The sequence below is a fragment of the Aotus nancymaae genome, unplaced genomic scaffold, assembly GCF_030222135.1.
Source record: "Aotus nancymaae isolate 86718 unplaced genomic scaffold, 86718_ANA_hifiasm-v0.15.2.pri h1tg000016l, whole genome shotgun sequence".
Taxonomy (NCBI): Eukaryota; Metazoa; Chordata; class Mammalia; order Primates; family Aotidae; genus Aotus; species Aotus nancymaae.
In genome coordinates this window covers 75,157,934-75,178,652 of record NW_026988428.1, presented here as the reverse complement: position 1 = coordinate 75,178,652, position 20,719 = coordinate 75,157,934, and the positions used below count along the sequence as shown (strand labels likewise).

Sequence of the window (20,719 nt, the reverse complement as noted above, 5' to 3'; positions counted from 1 at the left end):
TGCAAATGTTCCCTGCTTTATCCTGGGGCTGAAAATGGAGGATTCTTGTCCTGGAAGTAGATGCGGTAAGTGTAATTTGTTAAGCTGGTCAAAGAATATGGCATTCAGGGAGTCTACTGTATTTGGACTAGGTATGATTTTATTTCAGTAATTATAACTCATTGAGTCCAGTGCTCTCCTCTCTACACGGGAGAGGAGTTGTGTTAAGGAATGTTGTTTCCATATACAGAGAGCAAAATTTTAGGTGAGGCCAGGCAGGAAACAAAGGCCAGGTGGAAGATTTCAACATCAGTTCATGGTGATGAGGCAGCCAAATACTTCTGTTTTATTCCAGCAGCACCATGACTAGTGAGGACTACTGCTGATTTTCCTTATGCAGCAAAAAAGACTCATGGAAAGGCAATGGAAAAAAATTGGGTGAAGTATAAACTTTACAAGGTATATAGGTTGAAGGAGATCAGAGTATTTATTCACTGCCTGTAGGGTGGGAGGCTACATGGTTTGCTAGAAACTTAACACTTTTAGTGTTGAAGTTGGGCTGAACTGTTAAGAATTGAAGGGAGCTTAGGATCCATATGGTGAGAACCACATTTTATGGATGAGGAAAATAAGGCCAAGTGAAGTGATGTGATTTGTGAAGGGCCAGGTGTAGAACCCTGGCCTGAGGACTTCCATTCCCCCTAACTGCTAAAGCAGAAAACCCATGTCAGAAGAAACAGTGGCAAATGTTACATCTGGGAAATACAAAGGATTTTCAACCCAGATCTTGCCCCTGCCTAAGGAGAATGCCCATGGCCTTCCTCTTCTTGCTGAGCAGCCCCTTCATGAGATGCGTTTTCCAACTCCTTCTTAGTTCTGTCTTTTAAACCCACTGGCAATACTTTTGTGTTCTGTGGTAAATTTTCCTGTAGGCTCTGCTGGGAGGCATCACCTTGAAATTCTGTACACGGCTTTCTAGTGGATGCCTTAATTAAATTACCTTCAGTATAAATTTATCTTTTATCTCCAGCTCATAAAATTCTATATAATGCAGATGATGTATGATGCTCACATCTATTATTCCAGCTCTGGCCTGCCTCTTGTTTTAGATTTCCAGCTGCAGAACAGGACAAGTCTTCTTGAATGTCTTGGCACTGCTCGCTCAAAAATGAACTCTTACCACTGTGTCCAAGTCAGCTCCCCATTTTAGCTAGCCCTTTGTGCCTGAGTATTATTTTGATGTCACTGGTATGTTCTGGGCTTCATTGCCTCCCATTAGGATCATAGCAATACCACTTTAACTAGCTTTCCTGCTTTGAGTAAGCTATAGATTTAATGAATCTTCCCTATGCACTGATGGCAAATGTCTGCTGCAAAAAGAGAGCTCCAATCATATTTTCCTGATCAAAACTTTCAGTGGTTTCCAATTACCTGCAAGATAAAACCCAAACTTCTTAACCTGGGTACTCTCAAATTGGGTCATCGTTCAACCTGCCACTTGGATGCCATGCCCTGGTGTTAGGTACTGGAGACTTAGCAGCTTAATAGAACACAATCACTGCCCACATTGAACATTCTACTCTAAGGGAGAGATCCAGAGTAGCAAAGAGTCATGTATAACAGAGAGAGAGAGAGAGAGAGAGAGAGAGAGAGAGAGAGTGTGTGTGTGTGTGTGTGTGTGTGTGTGTGTGTGTGTGTGACAAGATGAGAGAAAGGAAGGTGGAATAGAATTAGGGAAGTAGGTATGGGAGTCACGGTGAGGAGGCAATCAGACAAGCATGGAAAGGCATGGTGAGTGATCTTCGACCGTGTTTCAAAGGGAGGGTCTAGCACATGCAGCCTTGTCTCTGAATTCCTCTTCCATGTACCCTGGCCTACATCTCCTTAACATGCTTCTTCAGCTCCTTCTTGTTTACCTTTCAAATTTTCAAAGTCAGGCTCCATTACCATGTCTATGAGGTCTGTTTGACAATCCAGCTAGAAATGGCCCCTCTCATCTCTCAACTCCCTTAGCCTGTACCTGTGTACCGCTGGCATGGTGTTGCTTGGAGAATACTCATGGAATGAATTTCTGCTGCCACCCCCTGTGATTTATAGCACCTCACATCTGTTCTAGTGCATCAGGCTTATCAGGCCTTTTTGCCTTTTCTGCCTCTTCTACTCATCAGGTGGGCTTTCTCACCATCACCCAAACATACTTCGTGATGCTGTTCCAGCTACCCTCTGCCTGCCCAATCTCACCCATTCTTCATAGTCCAGACCAACTCCATTCCTTCTCTACCGAGACCCATCCTACTCTGCTCTCTCCCTCCTCCATCCTTCTTTGGCCTTTAGGTCAATGCAATCCTGCCTCTAACTGGACAGTAACTTCCTCGAGAGCAGCACCATCTTCCACATGGCCTACCCAACAAAGACTTGACAAAGTGGCATGGAACTGCGGACAGACCTTCACATATCTTTGTTCATAGCTTTGAGCAGAGAGAACTGAGTTTCATAAATAATGCTGAGAGGTCCCTATGGAAGAAAATAAACTAGCTTTGAAAAAGAGCACCTGAGATGGGATGAAGAGGAAATTTAAATTGGACCTTGGGGAGAAGAGCTTGCCCAAGGTCCAATTCAAATCAAGTCAAAACCCACCACTGTGTTTTCCTTTCTTTGCTTTACACGAATGGTTTCATTGGAACACTAAAGAGATGGAGATTTTTCCTCCAGATACATAATGTTGCCTCTTTGAGTATAGTATGTCTAAGTTTCCACTGGAATAGAAAAGGAAAGTATTTTGTAATAAATTCAAAGAACTATTTAGGATAGTTTGATTTACTTATATGGTTGTTTTATAGCTTTCTCTTTTTTTTTTTTTTTTTTTTTTTTGAGACAGAGTCTCACTCTGTCGCTCAGGCTGGAGTGTGGTGGCACCATCTTGGCTCACTGCAATCTCCGACTCCCAGTTCAAGCAATTCTCCTGCCTCCGCCACCTGAGTAGCTGGGATTACAGGCACGTGCCACCACGCCCAGCTAATTTTTTTGTATTTTTAGTAGAGATGGGGTTTCACCATGTTGGCCAGGTTGGTCTCGAACTCCTGACCTCAGATAATCCGTCTGCCTCAGCCTCCCAAAGTGCTGGGATTATAGGCGTGAGCCACTGCGCCCGGCCGTTTTATAGTTTTCCTATTATGAGATTACATAAAGATGATCTGAGACAAAAGGTTTCAGGTATGTTTGTGTCCCTTCTAAATTACTTGTTTTTGGAGATATAAACTTTCAAGTTTCAATAACATCTCTACTTTGGGGGAAACTTCCTCTTTTGTATTTCTTCATATAAACGGTCTGTGGCAACTGGGAAGAGCAGGGGAGATACGGGTGCTGGGGCTTTATCTCATCTCCTGTAATGAGGGACATTTCCTCATGACGGTTGGTTTATTAACTTCTGGCAGGCCTCCAGGAGTAAATAAAGGTTGAACGGAGTTAGGGACTATGCCAAGACCTTCAGCAGGCTCCTCGCCCTTTGTCAAGTTACATCCGAGTCGAGGTCTGCAATGGGATCCGGTAAAATGCAGGCCTTGGGTACTTCAGTAACTAACCCCGCAAGAGGCATAAACCTGAGATCATAGTTCCCCGTTGACATACGTAGTTCCCAGACAGGTACCTTCTAAATATTCACAGGGTTTGGGAAATGAAATGGAGACAAATCTTTGAAGCCTTATCCACATGAGCAACAAACTTTGCAGGTGGAGATGCTTGTTACTGAACTGAAATCTTCTAACATGGTCTTAGGAGCCCTTAATCCGACAAGCTTTCTGAGTCAGATGAGCCTGAGGAAACCTCCACTTGTATCTTTTAGGATTTCTACAGGCTATAAGATGCATTACCTCGAACGAGTCCTACTTCTAAGGGAAATCACTTGAAGCCTTTCTAAACTGGCCTTGGCTACTAGGATCTCGCCATTTCCCAGTCTGTATCTGCAGTTCCCTCATTTCTACTTTCCTTTCTAGCCCTTCTACCTCCTTCTCCTTCCTCTCTCTGTTTTCGGTTGAGCAGTTCACAGCCTGCACTCACTCTTAGGTATCTCTTTTAGAGAGTCAAAGGGTCAGAATGGCATTTTTTTTTTCTTTTTCTGAGACAGGTTCTTGCTCTGTCACCCAGGCTGGAGTCCAGTGGTGCGATCTCAGCTCACTGCAACCTCCGCCTCCTCAGCTCAAGCAATCCGCCCACCTCAGCCTCCCGAGTAGCTGGGACTACAGGCATGTGCCACCACGCCCAGCTAATTTTTAAAATTTTTGTACAGATGAGGTTTCGCCACCTTGCCCAGGCTAGTCTCAAACTCCTGGACTCAAGCAATTCATCCTCCTCGACCTCCCAAAGTGCTGGGATTACAGGTGTGAGCCACCATGGATAGCCAAGCTTCTTGTTCTCCTTAGTGGCACAGTCAGAGCCTTAAGTTCCAGTGTCTGTAGGACTAAACTGGGTTCCCCTCCTAAGCTTAAAAGCTTCCCCCTTGGTCTGTAAACTCTTCCTCTTCTTCCCTCAAACTGGCTCATGCCAGCATGATCTTCCTTCAACTTTCTTCCTTCCTTCTTCCTTCAACTTCCTTCCATCATCATCCCTTCCTCGTAATGACCCACTGTGAGGATTTCTTGTGCCGGGTGAGGGGTGGGTAAAGACCAACCACTGACTAACAGACTTTTCAAGCTGAACATATGTCAAGAGTCCAGACTCTCACCTGAATGAGGAGATCGATAGCGGAAGTCCTCTTTGGTCAGCAGCAGGAGAGCTTTGCCATTCATTTCAAACGTGTTGCTGTCAATTGGCCGTAAAGAAAATTCATTTTCAGCCCACTTCAGCCACTGGGCTACGTCATCCCTGCTCCAGTAAATTGGCTGCAAGCCTGTTGGAGACAGCGCAAGGCAGAGAGAAAGGTCTTGTCAGTTAGACAGCTGGAATAAAGGGAGAAGATCTCTGAATAGTTAACAAAATGAATTTGCATGTCTCAAGAGCCCTCATGTTCAACTCTGAGTGCCCCCCTCCAATCCTTGTTTGAGCCGCCCCACTGAGGGCTTCTCCAAGCCCAGAAGCAGCCCGGAAGTGGGGTCCAGGGAGCAGTTTGTGCACCAAACTCTACTCTGGGGTGTGCTGTCAGAGGAACTTTTTATTTAGAGGCAAAATGAGAAAAAGATTCTTGTTTATGTGTTTAAGGGATGGTAGGCCTTCCTTGCCCAGTTCCAGGGGCTGTTCCAGGGTACCCAAGGCACCCATGGGGGCTCAGAACTATGACGGGTGTCAGTGTGGGTTGAAGGGTCCTCAGATTCAGAGCTGATCTGATTGCAGCCCAGAGTCCTTCTGAAGAAGAATGTTCCAGAGATGGGCCTGACCTTCCAGAGTTGCCAAATAATGAAATGTTCCCTGAAACTTCTTCCAGGAAGAGCAATTCATTCAGCCTCTGGGAAACCATCAGGCTGGCTCTGAGAATAAGAGGGCAAGGTAAGGATAAAAGGTCTTCTGCCTTTTTATTCTACTCACTGACATCAGAATTTCCTGATGGGGTGGTACTTGAACTCTGCGTAGGACCCAAGTGGGCAGGAGGGAGGTATGGAGCAGAGGCTGAGAGGGTGGCTCAAGTTGGCTCTGTGGGAGCCGGACTGTGAGTCTATATTTTTATTTTATTTTGCTTCTGCGGGAAGTCTTTGATCAGTTAGAACAGTGGTTTTCAAAATGTGATCTGGGGACTCATTGGGGTTCCCAAGACCTTTGTAGGGTGCCTATAAAGTAAAAGGTTTTTTCATAACAATATTAAGAGATTATTTGCCTTTTTCGTGCTCAATCTTTCTATACGTAGAATGTTCTAGAAGGCATATGACACGTGATCTTGCAACAGAATGAATGCAGAAACAGAGATGAGAGTCCAGCCATCTTCCATTAAGCCAGACTTCAAAGACACTTTCAAAAATGTATAACAGTGCTACTCTTCTCACGAATTACTTTTGGTTTGGGAAAATATATTTTAAAATATATATTTACATTAATACAGAGCTGGCTTATTTTTCCATAAATTCATATTTTTAAATACCCAGTTTTAATTTATAAAATAATATGATAACTACAGACAGCTATAAACCACCTAAGTAAAAACTCTTTGGGGGCTCCAATAATTTTTAAGAATCAAAAGGAGTCATGAGACCAAATATAAGAATTGTTAGGTCAGAAGAAGCTAGATGTTCAATGTATCTTCATTCTCTGTAATCACATGGTGCGAATCAATAGTTCAAATCGTTCCAACAGAGCAATGGAATCAGTGTTGCTAAGAGGAGCTTCCATCTCAGAAGTTGCTTAAACTTGCTAAGAAGACTTCACTAGTGTGTTATAAAAGTGTCCCTCGGTTTGATCCTGGAAAAAATCACCTTTCATTCTAAACTAGGCATGCCAAGAACAATCTGGTTTGCTAAATGGGGCTGCCCTTCCTCCCTGCTGAAGTGGGGAACAAACGGCTCAAATGCCCTGGAGACTGTCCAGGGCCTCTGGGCATGACTGCCTTCCAAGTGGCTCCTTCGAGATGTTTAGTTTTGAGGAATGGTAGTCGGCTTCCTCTAACCCTGTGGAAGTCCCCTCAAAACCAAAATGCCTTTTCTGTAGTGCACCAAAAAATAACTACTGGGCACTGGAATCATTAGAGATGAGCATTTAAGAGTTGTTTCTCTTCGTGTTTAAGTTTTAGGATAATTTTTTTTTTACATGGAAAAAATTAGAATTTCAAATAATAATTTATGGTGTATTACTGCTTTATGATCTTCAGAAGAAAATACGGCCACGGAAGGTTTTGTTTTTGACTCCTGACTGGTCAGAAAACGATGCCTGTTAAAAACAGTCCATGGATATGGGAAGTGCCAGCTCTTTCCAATGACCTTGAAAACACATATCTGGAATCACCGGGAGGTGGGGGCGGCAGTGAGGGTTACTCAGCAAGATCTCAATTTTCAAACTGGTAAAAACCTTAAACCTTACTCTTTACTGTCAATGGTGTCATACCTTTGAACAAGAATGACACCGCGATTTTTTATTATGGACCTTCCTCTCCTTCACACGGGGATTTCCCATTAGAGGGCACGTGTGAGGGTCTGACCCCTCAGGCCTAGGAGGGGGCCTGGAGGTGAGAGGTCTAGACAGCAGAAGATGCTCAGGCAGAAACAGAAAAAAGCACTGGGTGGCTTTTTGGAAAAATGGGCCCCAAAGCAAATACAGAACTGAATCCCGCTTGGGAGGGGAAATGAGAGTAAAATGCTGAAGTTTCTGCAGAGGACACGCTGCAACGGAGGGAGGCGGGTGAGAAGGGGGTGGGGGATGTAAGTAGTAATTTGAGGTTCTTTATATTCTATGGAAGAAAATACTCATGAGTAATCTTTTCCCTAAATACAAGAAGAGTCACACTCCAAACAGCTCTGCCGGTTAAGCACAACAGTTTCTCTTTTCACTTCCCATTAATCTCTCCCACAGCCCAGCCCCTGAAGCAACCGGGGCCACCGCGTGGAAACCCCCTCACCAGGAACTGACTTGAATGCCCTGGGCTTGTGTACAACAGGGACCCCCAGCAAGTTACAGGGGAGGCGGCAGCGATCCCAGCAGTCACACACAAGTGATCCTGACAGAGCAAGCTACCTGCTCGAGGCCACTCAATAAATTTATCAGCGTCGCTGCTCTTCCTTTAGCATAAAGAGAGAAGTAGGTGGAATGTTCACTGAGCTGGAAAGAGGCTTGATAAACTTTGGTGTTCAAAGTCAAGTCCCACTGCTATTTCCTTTTTAATTCAATAGAAAAAAAAGGTTGTGGTGTAGAATTGAGGGGGGTAAAAGCCCCTTTCCCTTAAACCTAAAGCCCTTAAGACCTTGTGTGTTACAGTGTCTAAATGGAATACAGCTTTGCACCTGGAGGCAGTTCTGATCAGGCTGACTTAATTTACTTAATATTCATTTACTAAGCACTATTATGCACCTAGTACTGCTCTAAGCACTTTACATTAATAGATATTAGCTCATTCAACTGCACTCTCACAGAACCCTATGAGATATGGATTCAGGTTCGGAAACTGAGGCCCAGTGCATTTAAGGGATTTGCCCAAGGTGACACAATCCTAGTAATGAGACAAGCTGAGATCTGAACCCAGGCAATCTGGTTCCAGAATCGTGCTCTTATCTATCACACTGTACTTCCACATGCATGTCCCATCCAGATCCAAAACCGAGACTGGTTTTGAACATCAATTAGGGATTCAAGAAAGACTGAGTGAATTGACTCCTACCCATCCAAGACGTAGGTCCTTGGAGACTTTCTCAAATTATCAACAGACTAAAACTACAGCCCAAAACTCTGTAGATCCCTGGAGAAGTCGATTCATAAATAGGAAGAGGAGGGAGGTGTAGGTGGGACTCTGCTTTTAATGCATCCAGGAATGAAGCACTCCCTTCACAGGTTGCTTGCTCCCAGGCACTCAGGGGTGCTTGGTCCTGAGTCTTACACAGCTCACAGCTGCAAATGGAACTGAAGCTGCATGGGCAGGATGAGGGTCGCACATACCTAACTTGCTTTATTTATGGCCATGTCTTGCAGCTTTAACTCAACAAAGTCAAAGACTATAGATGTTAATGCTGATTAGGAAAAGGAACAAAAGGAGACGGGGAGAGAGATCACTACTCTGCACCTATATTATACAATTCCCTGTGCACATATCACGCCTCTTGAGGGCCATTTACTAAGATCAGCGTTTTTAATGCCAATTAGTTTCAGAGAATATTTGAAAAGAATTTTGTACAGAGAAAATGAACTGCTGTGATTAAGAAAGTTGCTAAAAATTCCATTGTACTGTTCCCCCTCCCAAGTAGGTCAAGTATATGGTGTCATATCCTTCAGTGACACACCCAGGCTCTTAAACTTTCTTCTAATATTTCTTCAATTCCATGCTTTGAGGGGCAAACATATTCATCAGTACATTTTGGCCCCAGTTTCAGACTTTCTGAGTTATTCTTAAACTAATGATGAAAAACGTGTTGGGAGAGAGAAGCCTGGACTTTATTCCCAGATCTGTCATGAATTAACATTTGATTCTGGGCAGGCCACTCGGCCTCTCTTTGTCTCAGTGACTTCATCTGTAAAATAAGGGGCTTAGAGTATGTGATCTCTATTCCCTTCAGCGTTTAATGTGGTCAATATGCTCCTATTTAATCTGAATCCTCAAAACCAAAGAATACAAATAGCCAAGATCTTTTTCTACAGAATTACTCCATGCCCACGGCCATGACCCTGAGATTTTGTAACTTCCTGAAGGATCTTCTGAATCATGGAAGACAGATTAATGCTTAAGAGTGTTTCATTATATTCTAATTCTTGGAAAAGTTATATCCCAGCTATGGCAATAATCAGTATAACTGCTTGCATCTGGGTAGTACTTCAGAGTTGATAAGGTGCTTTCATACATATTACCTCATGTAATTCTCACAAAAGCTAAGCGAAGTCAGTTGCATTCTCATTTCAGTTTAATGGATAGAAACACAGGGCTTAGAGTCATTAGGTGATTTTGTTGGTTTGAGCAACACTCAGTTCAAGCTTTTTTGCTATAGTAGCCATTCAGCAAAACCATTCTTTATCCAAATGTTCTGTGTAAACAGGAAATTGCTCTAGATTCTACGGGCTGGAAGACAGAATCATAAAATGTGAAAGATGAAAGTTGAAGCCTGGAAGTTCAGAGAGTGACTCAGGATCAACCTGCCCCTGATTCCCTGACTTTTCCTAACATCCCATGTTGTCTCATAAATTGATTCAATGATACACATCAATTTTGTAACCCTCAACACAGTCAGGACAGTTACAATGTCCTTGCCTAGTCATTTTGCTTCCAGATGAAACATCCTTAATTGGTCCAAAGATAACTCCTCCACTGCAGTTTATAGACCCTCACCAACCTGCCTGTCTCCTCCAGAGATCTGATATGGTTTCCATTCCTAAACGCAGCAGTAGGAACATGACTAGCATTTTTCTTTCTCTGGACATATACTTTTATTGATAATAACAGCCAGCAATTATTAAACATTTACCCTGAATCTAATCACTGCGATAAGCATTATTCTTGTTTTACAGATGAGAAAACTGTAGCACATAGAGATGGAAGTGGTGGTGCCAGGACTGAGATCCAGGCAGTCTAGCTCTGCAGTCTCAACTCTTAACACCCCACTATGGTGCTTTTTGTGTAGCCTAATAACAGCAAGGCACTTACTTGTAATCACGTGCTTGCTATGTGCCAGGAGTCATTCTAAATGCTTTGCATATGTAACTCACTTAATCCCTGCAACAATCCTGTAAGACAGGAACAATCCCCATTTTCTAGAGAAAACTAGAACACAGGGAAATTAAATGACTTGACCAAGTCACCCAGCCAGGAAATAAAAGAGCTGACATTTGAACCCAGGTGGTCTGGCTCCAAGTCCACATTAAAAACTACCTAACTCTCTAAGCTTATTTGGTGTTTTGGCAGGACATCTAATTAAATTTATGACTGAATTGAAAAATAAAAAAGTTTCACGGTAGTTAAGCATGCAGGCACTGAACACGAGCATGGAACCTCTATTTCCCAGCTGTGTGACCTTGTACAAGTTACTTAACTCTCTGCGTCTTGCTGGCTACGACTGAAAAGTGAGGACAAGTTTAACCTGTGAATTAAATATCACTGAATCATAGATAATGTGCTTATAAAACTTTCTGATGACATAAAACTAGTGTAGAGTAAAATTATACAAACGATGATGATATGAAACACATAGGCCAGTATCTGGCATAGAGCAATCACTTAATAAACATTAGCCATTGCTTTTGTACTGTTATTGTTATAATCGCTTTTATAATCTCACTCTACCTGAGCATACATAGCTAGCACTTGGAACCCAACTGTAAGAATGTATATTAATTGATATTAAATTTTACTTATTTTTAACCATCATCCCAGCCTGCTTCAGTCTCTCCAGATTTCCATGTATTTCTAGCATCTATACTCTGTAATTTGACGTCATCTGCAGCTTTGCTAAGCATCTGTCACCTCCACAGGTTACTGAAAAAGTGCAGATCATACAGGGCTGAGATGGGAGTACCCTGGTGACATACCAGTCACCTCCTTTTGGATGGATACTGATCAAGTTATTGACTCCTTTTGGGAAGAGTTGTTCAATTATCAATCCATCTAAGTACACCGGTTTTTTGGATATTTTCCAAGCTCATCCATGAAAGCACCATCAGAAATTCAATGAAATGCCTTCCTAATACCCTGAAATACAGCAACTACCACACTTAGAGCAACCTTATTAAAGAGGATGGGGAAAGAGGATGAGGAGCAGATGGCTGGCTCCAAAGTGGTAACATCTTCCACTCGTAACATACATGTCTGAAAATCAGTCCTGAATTTCATCTGGATGTTGTATCAGGTTAGCTGTTTCATTCGGTACACATATTTTCCTCAGCTTCTCTTCCTAAAATCAGGTTAACAACAGTTCATGTTCTTTTAGTACGGTTTCCATTTCCCACAACCCTGAAGGATCACTGCCAGTGGCTTATCTTTCACCCCTCTGAGTTCTCGACCCTGGGATGTCATTTGTCCTGTCCAAGAGCCTCGCATTTATTTAGAACAACTTAGTTTGCTTTTACAATCACTTCATCCATCTCGGGCTTCAATTCCCTTCTGTCAATGTTTGCACTACCTGTTTCAGTCTGACAATCATTCTCCTTCATGGAAGAGAGGGAAGACAGGAAAGAGAGAAAGGAGTTGAACGGTTTTGGTTTCTTTGCCATTTGCTGATGTTACCCCATGCAGCCCCATCAGCAAGCTGACATCATGGTTATTCTTATACTGCTGCCCACACTTATTGTTTTCTTAAGCATATTCCATGGTTTTCAGCTCACTTAAGTTTTAAAATTCTGGAGCTAAGAAACTCTTCTTTATATGTTTCTTTTCATTAAGTTGCTTTTTCATCCATTATATACGTCTTTTTAAAAATCGGGAGCTCATTAGACTGGTACTCACAAACAGTGAGAAGATAAACTGGCATCATCTCTCTGGCAAACAACTTAGTGATATTTTAAGAGCCCTGTAAATGTTAACTTCTCAGAATCTACCTTAAAGAAATAACTTAGTATGTGGAAGGATCTTCCATGCACAAAGATGTCTATTACAGTGTTATCTTTAATAATGAAAAACCAGAAACAGCAATAAGGGAATAGTTAAGTAATAGTCACCGACAACATCTGTAATAGAAAATCATAATATGATGAAGAGTATGTATTTGTTTTGAAAAATAGTATGCACATATATAATAATCTCAATGCAAAGAAAAATAAAACATAAAAATATTCAAAGCAACTGATTCCCAGTAGAATTGTAGGTGATATCCCTGTCTCCTTTTCCTTTTTTCTCCCTCAATTCTATTAAGCATGTGTTATTTTATATTAAAAAAACGATTTAAGGGTTGATTAAAAAAACTATTTAAGGCCCGGGTGCAGTGGCTCACACCTGTTATCACAGCATTTTGGGAGGCTGAGGCGGGTAGATTAGTTGAGGTCAGGAGGACCAGTCTGGCCAACATGGTGAAACCCCATCTCTACTAAAATACAAAAATTTGCCAGGCATGGTGGCGGGTGCCTGTAATCCCAGCTACTCAGGAGGCTGAGGCAGGAGAACTGCTTGAACCCAAGAGGCAGAGGCTACAGTGAGCCGAGATTGTGCCACTGCACTCCAGCCTGGGTGACAAATGAGACTCCATCTCAAAACAAACAAATAAACAAAATTTTTTTTTTTTTGAGACAGTTTTTGCTTTTTGTTGCCCAGGCTGGAGTGCAGTGGCGCGATATTGGCTCACTGCAACCTCCGCCTCCCGGGTTCAAGCGATTCTCCTGTCTCAGCCTCCCAAGTAGCTGGGATTACAGGTAACCGCTGCTATGCTTGGCTAATTTTTGTATTTTTAGTAGAGACGGGGTTTCACCACATTGGCCAGGCTGGTCTCGAACTCCTGACCTCAGGTGACCGCCCGACTCAGCCTCCCAAAGTGCTGGGATTACAGGCATGAGCCACCGTGCCTGGCCTAAACAAACTATTTAAAAACTGAGTTCATCAGAGAATATCCACGATATCGCCTTATCAATTTTTTTAGTTGTCTCCCTTCCTTCTTATTCAAATAAGGGTCATGTGCAGTTCATAAGTAGGATTTCATTTTCAAGAGCAGCCCAAATGACTCCGAGTTGTGTCTCAGCATTCAGACCATGAGATCATAGGTACTTTTCCCTAAATTTAAAACATTTGCCTTCTTTAAGTCAAGAAAACACATCTGTTCACGTCCCTCATTTCTCTTCCCCAGTCCTAAGATCATGTTTTTATTTTCACCCTTTCCTATCGTTTCTACTTTTCTAAACAATTCCTCATTTGTCAGATTTGAGTCCAAATTAGCAATGCTCCTCAATGCATCTTCCACCTTCTAGGAGATAAGACTGTAAATTGTTAGGTACATGCATTAAGAGTTAAAATGTCCACGCATGGAGGTGAACACGGTGCCTTGCAGTGATTTGCACATGGTGCCTGGCACACAAGAGTCCCCAGGTAATGCCAGACTGTATGGCCAATAATTTCCATTCCGAGGCAGTCCACCTCTGGGCCAGCTGTGCAGTCTGTGATTGGCACCCCTCTCCTCATCGCTTACTCCAGCTTTGGCTTTGATGGTCAGGACACTCAGATCTGTGCAATTCAAGACATTACCAGATGCTTCCACATCCACGTCATGCCATCATCTATTCTGCGAGGGAGCTAAAGCTGGTACAACTATATTTTCAGAAGAAACTGAAGCTCAGAGAGATCGAGGGACTTTTCCAAGGTCACAATGAGCCTAGGACTAAAACTCCGGCTCCAGGCTTTTTGTATTATCCAGTTATGGGAAATAATGGGTGTAAAAGCCCCTTGCACTCTAAAATGTACAGTAAAACTGCAAGGGAATGAGGAATAATAAACCATAAACTCAACTTCTCATGGCAGGCCTGGTCCAGCTGCAGATCCCAAACTCTGCTCTTTACCCACAAAGCACCTTCTGATTTCTGCTTGTCAAGAGCAGGGTTTACTTAGAATTCTTCCCTGCGTACTCTGCCCTTCAAAAGAAAACTAAGTGTCCTCAGAGCCCGTCAAGCTGCTTCCCAGAGGCACTTTCCTGGAACCTTTTTTGCCTCCTTTCCCTTCCCCACCAGCCTGCTCTCTGCAAGTCTGCTCAAAACCCCCAGGCCAGCCTTGGATGCATTCTGACAAGCTCTACATCTCTCTCCTCTGGGTCTGCCTCTAACCTTAGATGTGCTATCTGACCAAAGCTGCTTTCTGCAAACAAATTCTGTCACTAGGGAATCGGAAGTTCCAAAACATTTCCTATTTCTATCCTCAAGGTTAGCCTGTATCACAGCACTAAGTTTCCAAATAGAGGTTGGAAGTTTATATTAATGTCTTTCAGCCAGAAGTCCAACAACGGGAACGCTATATGTTCATGTTTAGATTCAAAGTCACAGTTAATTCCCTCGAATAAATTTTTTTCTTATAAACTTCAATTTGTGGATTTTTCTGACTTTTACCTAGTTTTAGCTACAAAGGGGTTTCCAGCGGAAAACCTGTTGACAGCAAAACTGACCCAGAGCTTGCCACTCAGCCTCACAAACATGACTTAGAAGATTCCTTCTCAATTTTTTGCTTCTGGGCAGAAAGCCCAATGTGGTGAGAGGCCTGTAGCATTTTAGACCGGACCTTGGGTTTTGGAGTGAAATTGTCCTGAGTTAAAATACTGGCCGCACCACTTACTAGCGCTGGGTAAGTTACGTGTCTGAACCTGTTTCCCCAGCGGTAAAATAGAGTCCAGAATAGTTCTCGACTCCTAAGGCAAATGTGAGCATGAAATGAGATGATCCCTACAGAGACGTTGCACAGTACCTGGTACACAGCAAGCGCTCAATGCATTTTAGGGGGCTGGGTAGGACAAGGACTGGATAGCATATGATTTGTACTTTGTCCCATGTCTCCAGAAGACCAAAATACTTTCAGCAGCTCCCTGGAGCCTCAGAAGCTGGAGCAAGCGTTCTTGGAAGGTGCGCGACGGCTCTGGCAGGAGCTATGAGGCCCAGTGTGGTGCTCTGAGGAGGAGACTGGATTGTCAGCGTGCAGGCTGGGGTTGTAGAGAACAGCGTGAATCAGGGAGAGACTGGAGGAAAGAAGGCTGAAGGAAGAGCCCACTCAGGCCCCAGGATAGGCTGAGGCAAGTAAGACATTCACCTCAGGTGCAAAATTTAAGGGGTGCCTTTAAAAAGTTTCAGTGATTAAGATAAGTAAGTCATGCAATGCAATATTTTAAAAATCAAAATTAACGCAAACAATGTATGGCAACCTAAACGTCAGCATTTTAATTAAAGGGGAGGAAACAGCGATAAAGGAGTGGAGGAGAGATTAGAGCAGTACTTCTCAGCTTGAGGAGGAGGGTACCGGATTCTCTGAGAGTTCAGCAAGAATTCATAAACTCACCTTCAAAATGCACAGGCACGTGCACACCAATATTTGCCTGGGATTTCAAAGTTTATGGAGTACCTCAAGTTTATCCATGCTCCCTGGAAAATGTTTAGCACTTTTTTTTTTTTTTTTTGAAATGGAGTCTTGCTTCTTGCTCTGTCACCCAGGCTGTAGTGCAGTGGTGCGATCTCGGCTCACCGCAACCTCCGCCTCCTGGTTTCAAGTGATTCTCCTGCCTCAGTCTCCCCAGTAGCTGGTACTACAAGCATGTGCCACCACGCCCAGCTAATTTTTTGTATTTTTAGTAGAGATGGGGTTTCGCCGTGTTAGCCAGAATGGTCTCGATCTCCTGACCTCATGATCTGCCTGCCTTGGCCTCCCAAAGTGCTGGGATTACAGGCATGAGCCACCGTGCCTGGCCCCATTTCATATTTTCTTCAGTATCGTGTATGCAAATGACTCACAATATGTAACTGTGATAGAATGCGAAACCCAAATAAGGTTTGAGACGAGAAATACGTATCTCTCCTGATATTTTAGGGAGAAAAACAGAAAAGAGACTTAGGAAGGGTACCCTCTTCTCATCTAAAAGTCGGGGGGACAATGAAATGTTTGGGCTGTGATTTCCTTATTTGAAATGCACATACTTGATCTTAAATAGGGAATGTCCCTTCTTCAGGTATTATAGAAATGATTGCTAACATATTGAAAGTTTTTTTCATAGTAGTTAAGGTCAATCACTGCAAATTACCTTAATTTATGTACAATGAGGCAACTCGGCTGTGCAAGGAGAGATACTGTAGAGGGATGAATTTCTAAAGCAAAGAGCCATTAAGCAGCATTTCCTATATCACAGAGCAAGAGACTTTTATCATCAAATTTACTGACACATATGCCCACAAAGAAGCCTGAGTTTAAGAAGAAAAAAAAAAGTAGGAAAATAGATATTAAGAGTTGAAATGTTCCTCAAACAGATTTACTGAGAAATTGAAACTGCTAGTTGGCGCAAGAGTGTTTGCAATCCTCAGTGGAAATGGATGGGGTATAGAGAACATAAAGACCCTGCAGCATTTGCATGATTCGCCGAACACGGATACTCTCCTAAGGGTGTCTGAGTAAAGAAGGATGAAAATTCTTTCCCCTCCTGCTCTTTAAACCACACGCAGACCATCTCTGGTGCCCGGCACAGTCTGAAGAACATTCCTTTGCAAAGCGTAACAAGAGTAAAACTCATTCTCATTCTGGACAGGGACCTGATCTGCCCGTCACTCACAAGGAGGGGGCTTGGCTTTGTGTGGCTCAGCTGCGCCTGTTCCCATCCCTCTCGGGTTTCTCTATTCTGCGAAATTTTAAAAAGCCCCTTCTCAGGATGGAGACAGTCCTGATAATCACTGAATCCCAGGAGGTGGAGAGGAGGAGTGGGGGCAGGGGGTGGGGGCCGGGAGAAGGGAGCATGAAAGAAGTGTTGATCTTTTACATGAACAGACCTTAGAAAATACACATAGGGCCCCAAAGGCAGATCTGACCTACAACACCTCTTAAGCACGGCTTTTTCTGGTAAGTGTCATCTTTTAAGGAGAATTCAACTGTACCCCCTTCTTCCTTGTCCTCTTTCCTGGTTCCTCGGAGAGTGCTTCCAAAGGCCCCACTGGTTGCCTTTGGGTGTTGAATCCACTCTCCACCAAAAGGCTGTGTGGGCTGCTGCTGATTCAGCACTACGCGGGGCAGACTGCTGTGACACACAGGCAGGATGAAATCATTTTAACAGCGTTGCTGACGCCTCATGAAACAAACAAAAAAAACAAACTTGGAGAAGCAACTTCTATTTAAAGATAATTGTGTTGCATTTGTGTGTGTGTGTGTGTGTGTGTGTGTGTGTGTGTGAGACAGACTTCTCTCTATTCTATCTCCTCCCCTTATTCCTTCTGAGGACATTCATAGGGAAATGGCTTTTATAGACCTATCCATAAAAAAGCTGTAATCTTTTTTGTCACCAGCTATTAATGTATTCCCCAGTATTAGAGTTGTAAAGGTTACCAATCCCTTGGCTTAAGATGGTCACTTAAGAGTCAGGAAAACTAAATGACAACACAAACCGAACCCCATCTCCCCTTCCAGGGCGACAGATATGTAACTGGATGTCTCATGCTTTGTCCCTGGGATCCTCTGCGACTCCAAAGCTCATACTGCGAGGGCCCCGCCGCCACCCCTTGCTGCAGAACATCTTTCTCCTTGGTTCTGTCACTCCACCTGGGATTTTACATTATTCATTCACTTGGATGAAGGCATGACGATCTCTGAACAAGAGGAAGCAGGCAAAGGGAAAATGATAAATCAACAGAGGCTGTTCACACTTAGCTTTGGTGGGCGGTCAGATGAATGAGTGGGGAGGAATGAGTCAGGTGACCCTTGAGTTTTAAGGGCAGACTCCCAAGTAGCTGGCGGGGGTCCTGGAGGCAGGATGGTAGGGGTGCCAAGAGGTAGGAGCTCTCACTCCCTTCTGCCCGTCATCATTCATGGCTTTCGGTTCTTCAAAGGTGCTTTTCATTCTGTGCTAGAAAAGGTATGAGTGTTACAATGTAAATGTGAATATTCTGAGTTGTGGAGAGAAGCCGACGTCTGTTTTCCAACTTTGACATGGGAGTATAGAAAACCTGTGAAGAGCATGAGTGGCTCACCATGGATGGAGGAAGGAATGCTAATTCACAAAGTGCAAAAATGTTCCTGAGGCTGGGCAGAGCATGAGATGGGGCGAGGTCTCTGGGTGGTAGGCAGGCTGGCCACCTGCTATCCCACTATTTGTAAAAGCATGCTGTTGGCCAGGTGTTGTGGCTCACACTTGTAATCTCAGCACTTTTGGAGGCCAAGGTAAGAGGATTGCTTGAGGCCAGGAGTTTGAGACCAGCCTGGGCAACATAGCAAGACCCCTAGCTCTATGAAAAACAAAATAAATTAGCATGTGTGGTAATGCATGCCTGAAGTCCCAGCTACTCAGGAGACTGAGGTGGGAGAATTGCTTCCACCCAGGAAGGGCTGCAGTGAGCTATGATTGTACCACTGCACTCCAGCCTCGGTGACAGAATGAGGCTCTGACTTAAACAAAATAAAATGAGCGGGAATTTCTGATGTTGCAGAAAAAAAAATTTTTTTAAGGCATGCTTTCTACTTTGATTGGCAAGAATTGCTAACTTGATGGAAATGTTTAAAATCTCTCTTAACCATTTTATAATAAAGTGGAAAAAATGAAATTCAAATCCTGTTTTTGTCACTTACTAGCTCAGTGACTGGAGAGGTCTGAATGTTGGCCACCAAAGAGAAGTGTCCACATCCTAATCCCCAGAACCTGTGAATGAGATGTAATTTGAGAAAGGCTCTTTGGAGATGTCATTAAGAATCTCAAGATGATGCAGGTGGGTCCTAGATCCAGTGACAGGTGTCCTTATACAGAAACAGAGGAGAGGCGTAGAGGAGAGGAGACGGCCATGTGAAGCCAGGGGCAGAGGCTGGAGCAATGCAGACAACAGCTTGCTTTGTGGTTTTTTTCCCCCCGAGACTCCTATTATCCACGTGTTGAAATTTCTTTGCCTTTCTTCAATATTTGTCACTTTCTCTTGAGTTGTTTTTAAAATCTTTGTTTCTTCATTTTTTAAAATTTCCTGCTTCCACTTTGTGTTTCTTTTTTTTTTTTCAAAAAAATCACCTTTTGTATAGATTTAACTTGAATTCTTACTAGTTTACTCTTCATTTCTGAAATGATTTTTTTTACTTTTAATTCTTTCCAGAGCTCTGTCACCTCACTTGGAAGTTTTTCTAATTCTGGTTTATGTAGTGTTTGCCCCATGCTTCCTATCTTTTCCTTCTTATCTTTTAGCTGGTTTGGAGGTAGGTATGGTTTTGAATTGTTCTAAAGTCATGTTGTTTTGGCATGTTTTCTTTAGGGACGCTATTCTGCCCCTTCTGTTCTTCTATTATAAAAACTCTGTATGGGATTTGACCTCCCTACTTTGCTATTGCTCATTTTCATCTGAAGACAGTTTTCCTGAATGTTTATGAAATGGCATGGTTCCAGCCTTAGCAAGCCCTCTCTTCTATTGTTTTCATGTAACATTCAAATAAATGGCGGCTGGCTTTCTGAAATTGCCTGGTTCTGTTTCCTTTGGGAGACCCTGCATCTAAGTCTCTGCTGCCCCATCCTTTTCAATGTGCTTTCACTCCCAGCAGCTTCTCCACAGCAATCCTGGAAGCTGGCCATCCGAAGTGGCTGGTTAGTTGCAGAGTTCACAGGGACCAGGGAACTCCACATCCACATCTCCTCGAGTCCACTTGCATTCACTACTCTAATTCCTATAGTAGAGCAACCTCTCCCACCTCCAGGCTTTCTGGTGAATACCTCGCGGCTATTTTGGGGTTTTCCCTGTTCCAAAGGCTACTAAAAGTCCCATTAAGGTGGGACTTGCAGATGTCTCATCACTGGGTTTTGTTAGCAGTACTGTCCCTGGCTTTTGGTTTTGCTATTGAGTTGCTCTGCTCTTCCATGGGGGTTCTGAGAATTACACTGTGGCCTGTGCGGTCCTCCCAGACTCGGTCACCGAAGACTTCATGCTGGGAAAGACAGAGCCCCTTTGGCGTCCCATAAAAAAGAATTCCAGTCTTCTGGTTCTCCTAGTGAATTGCTGCTGTGTTTTGTAGCAGTAAGTGAAAGAAATGTGATAATTAAGGGGTCTCAAGCCCCACCAAAGGGGGTTACAGCTGAAAGTGCAGGAACCACTGCACTCCAGAAACAGACACAACCTGCAAGCAGAGGGGACACACAGGAAGAATCAAATGGCTATGAGATTCCAAAGGCACTGGCAGTCAAGTGGGGAATGGACGGCTTCTCTCATTGAAAGAACTGAGGAACGATTCTAGAGAAGATAAAACATCGAAACAGAAGGCATTTCTGGCTGGGCGCAGTGGCTCATGTCTGTAATCCCAGCACTTTGGGAGGCCGAGGCAGCAGATCACGAGGTCAGGAGTTTGAAACCAGCCTGGCCAACATAGTGAAACTCTGTCTCTACTGAAAATGCAAAAAATTAGCCAGGCCTGGTGGCAGGCACCCGTAATTTCAGCTACTCAGGAGGTTGAGGCAGAATTGCTTGAACCCATGAGGCGGAGGTTGCAGTGAGCCAAGATCATGCCACTGCACTCCAACCTGGC

The 20,719-nt window shown here is 43.5% G+C and overlaps 1 protein-coding gene across 8 annotated transcripts in view; it reads right to left on the bottom strand.

Moving 5' to 3' along the window:
- The window catches only part of ETV6 (ETS variant transcription factor 6), a 251,308-nt gene that overhangs the window by 48,758 nt on the left and 181,831 nt on the right, over nt 1–20,719 (bottom strand). For all 8 annotated transcript variants that reach the window (XM_064377672.1, XM_012434274.3, XM_012434276.3 and 5 more), the window contains one exon: nt 4,700–4,864. In XM_064377672.1, coding sequence (XP_064233742.1) covers nt 4,700–4,864 — 165 coding nt within the window. The remainder of the gene's footprint in view (nt 1–4,699; nt 4,865–20,719) is intronic.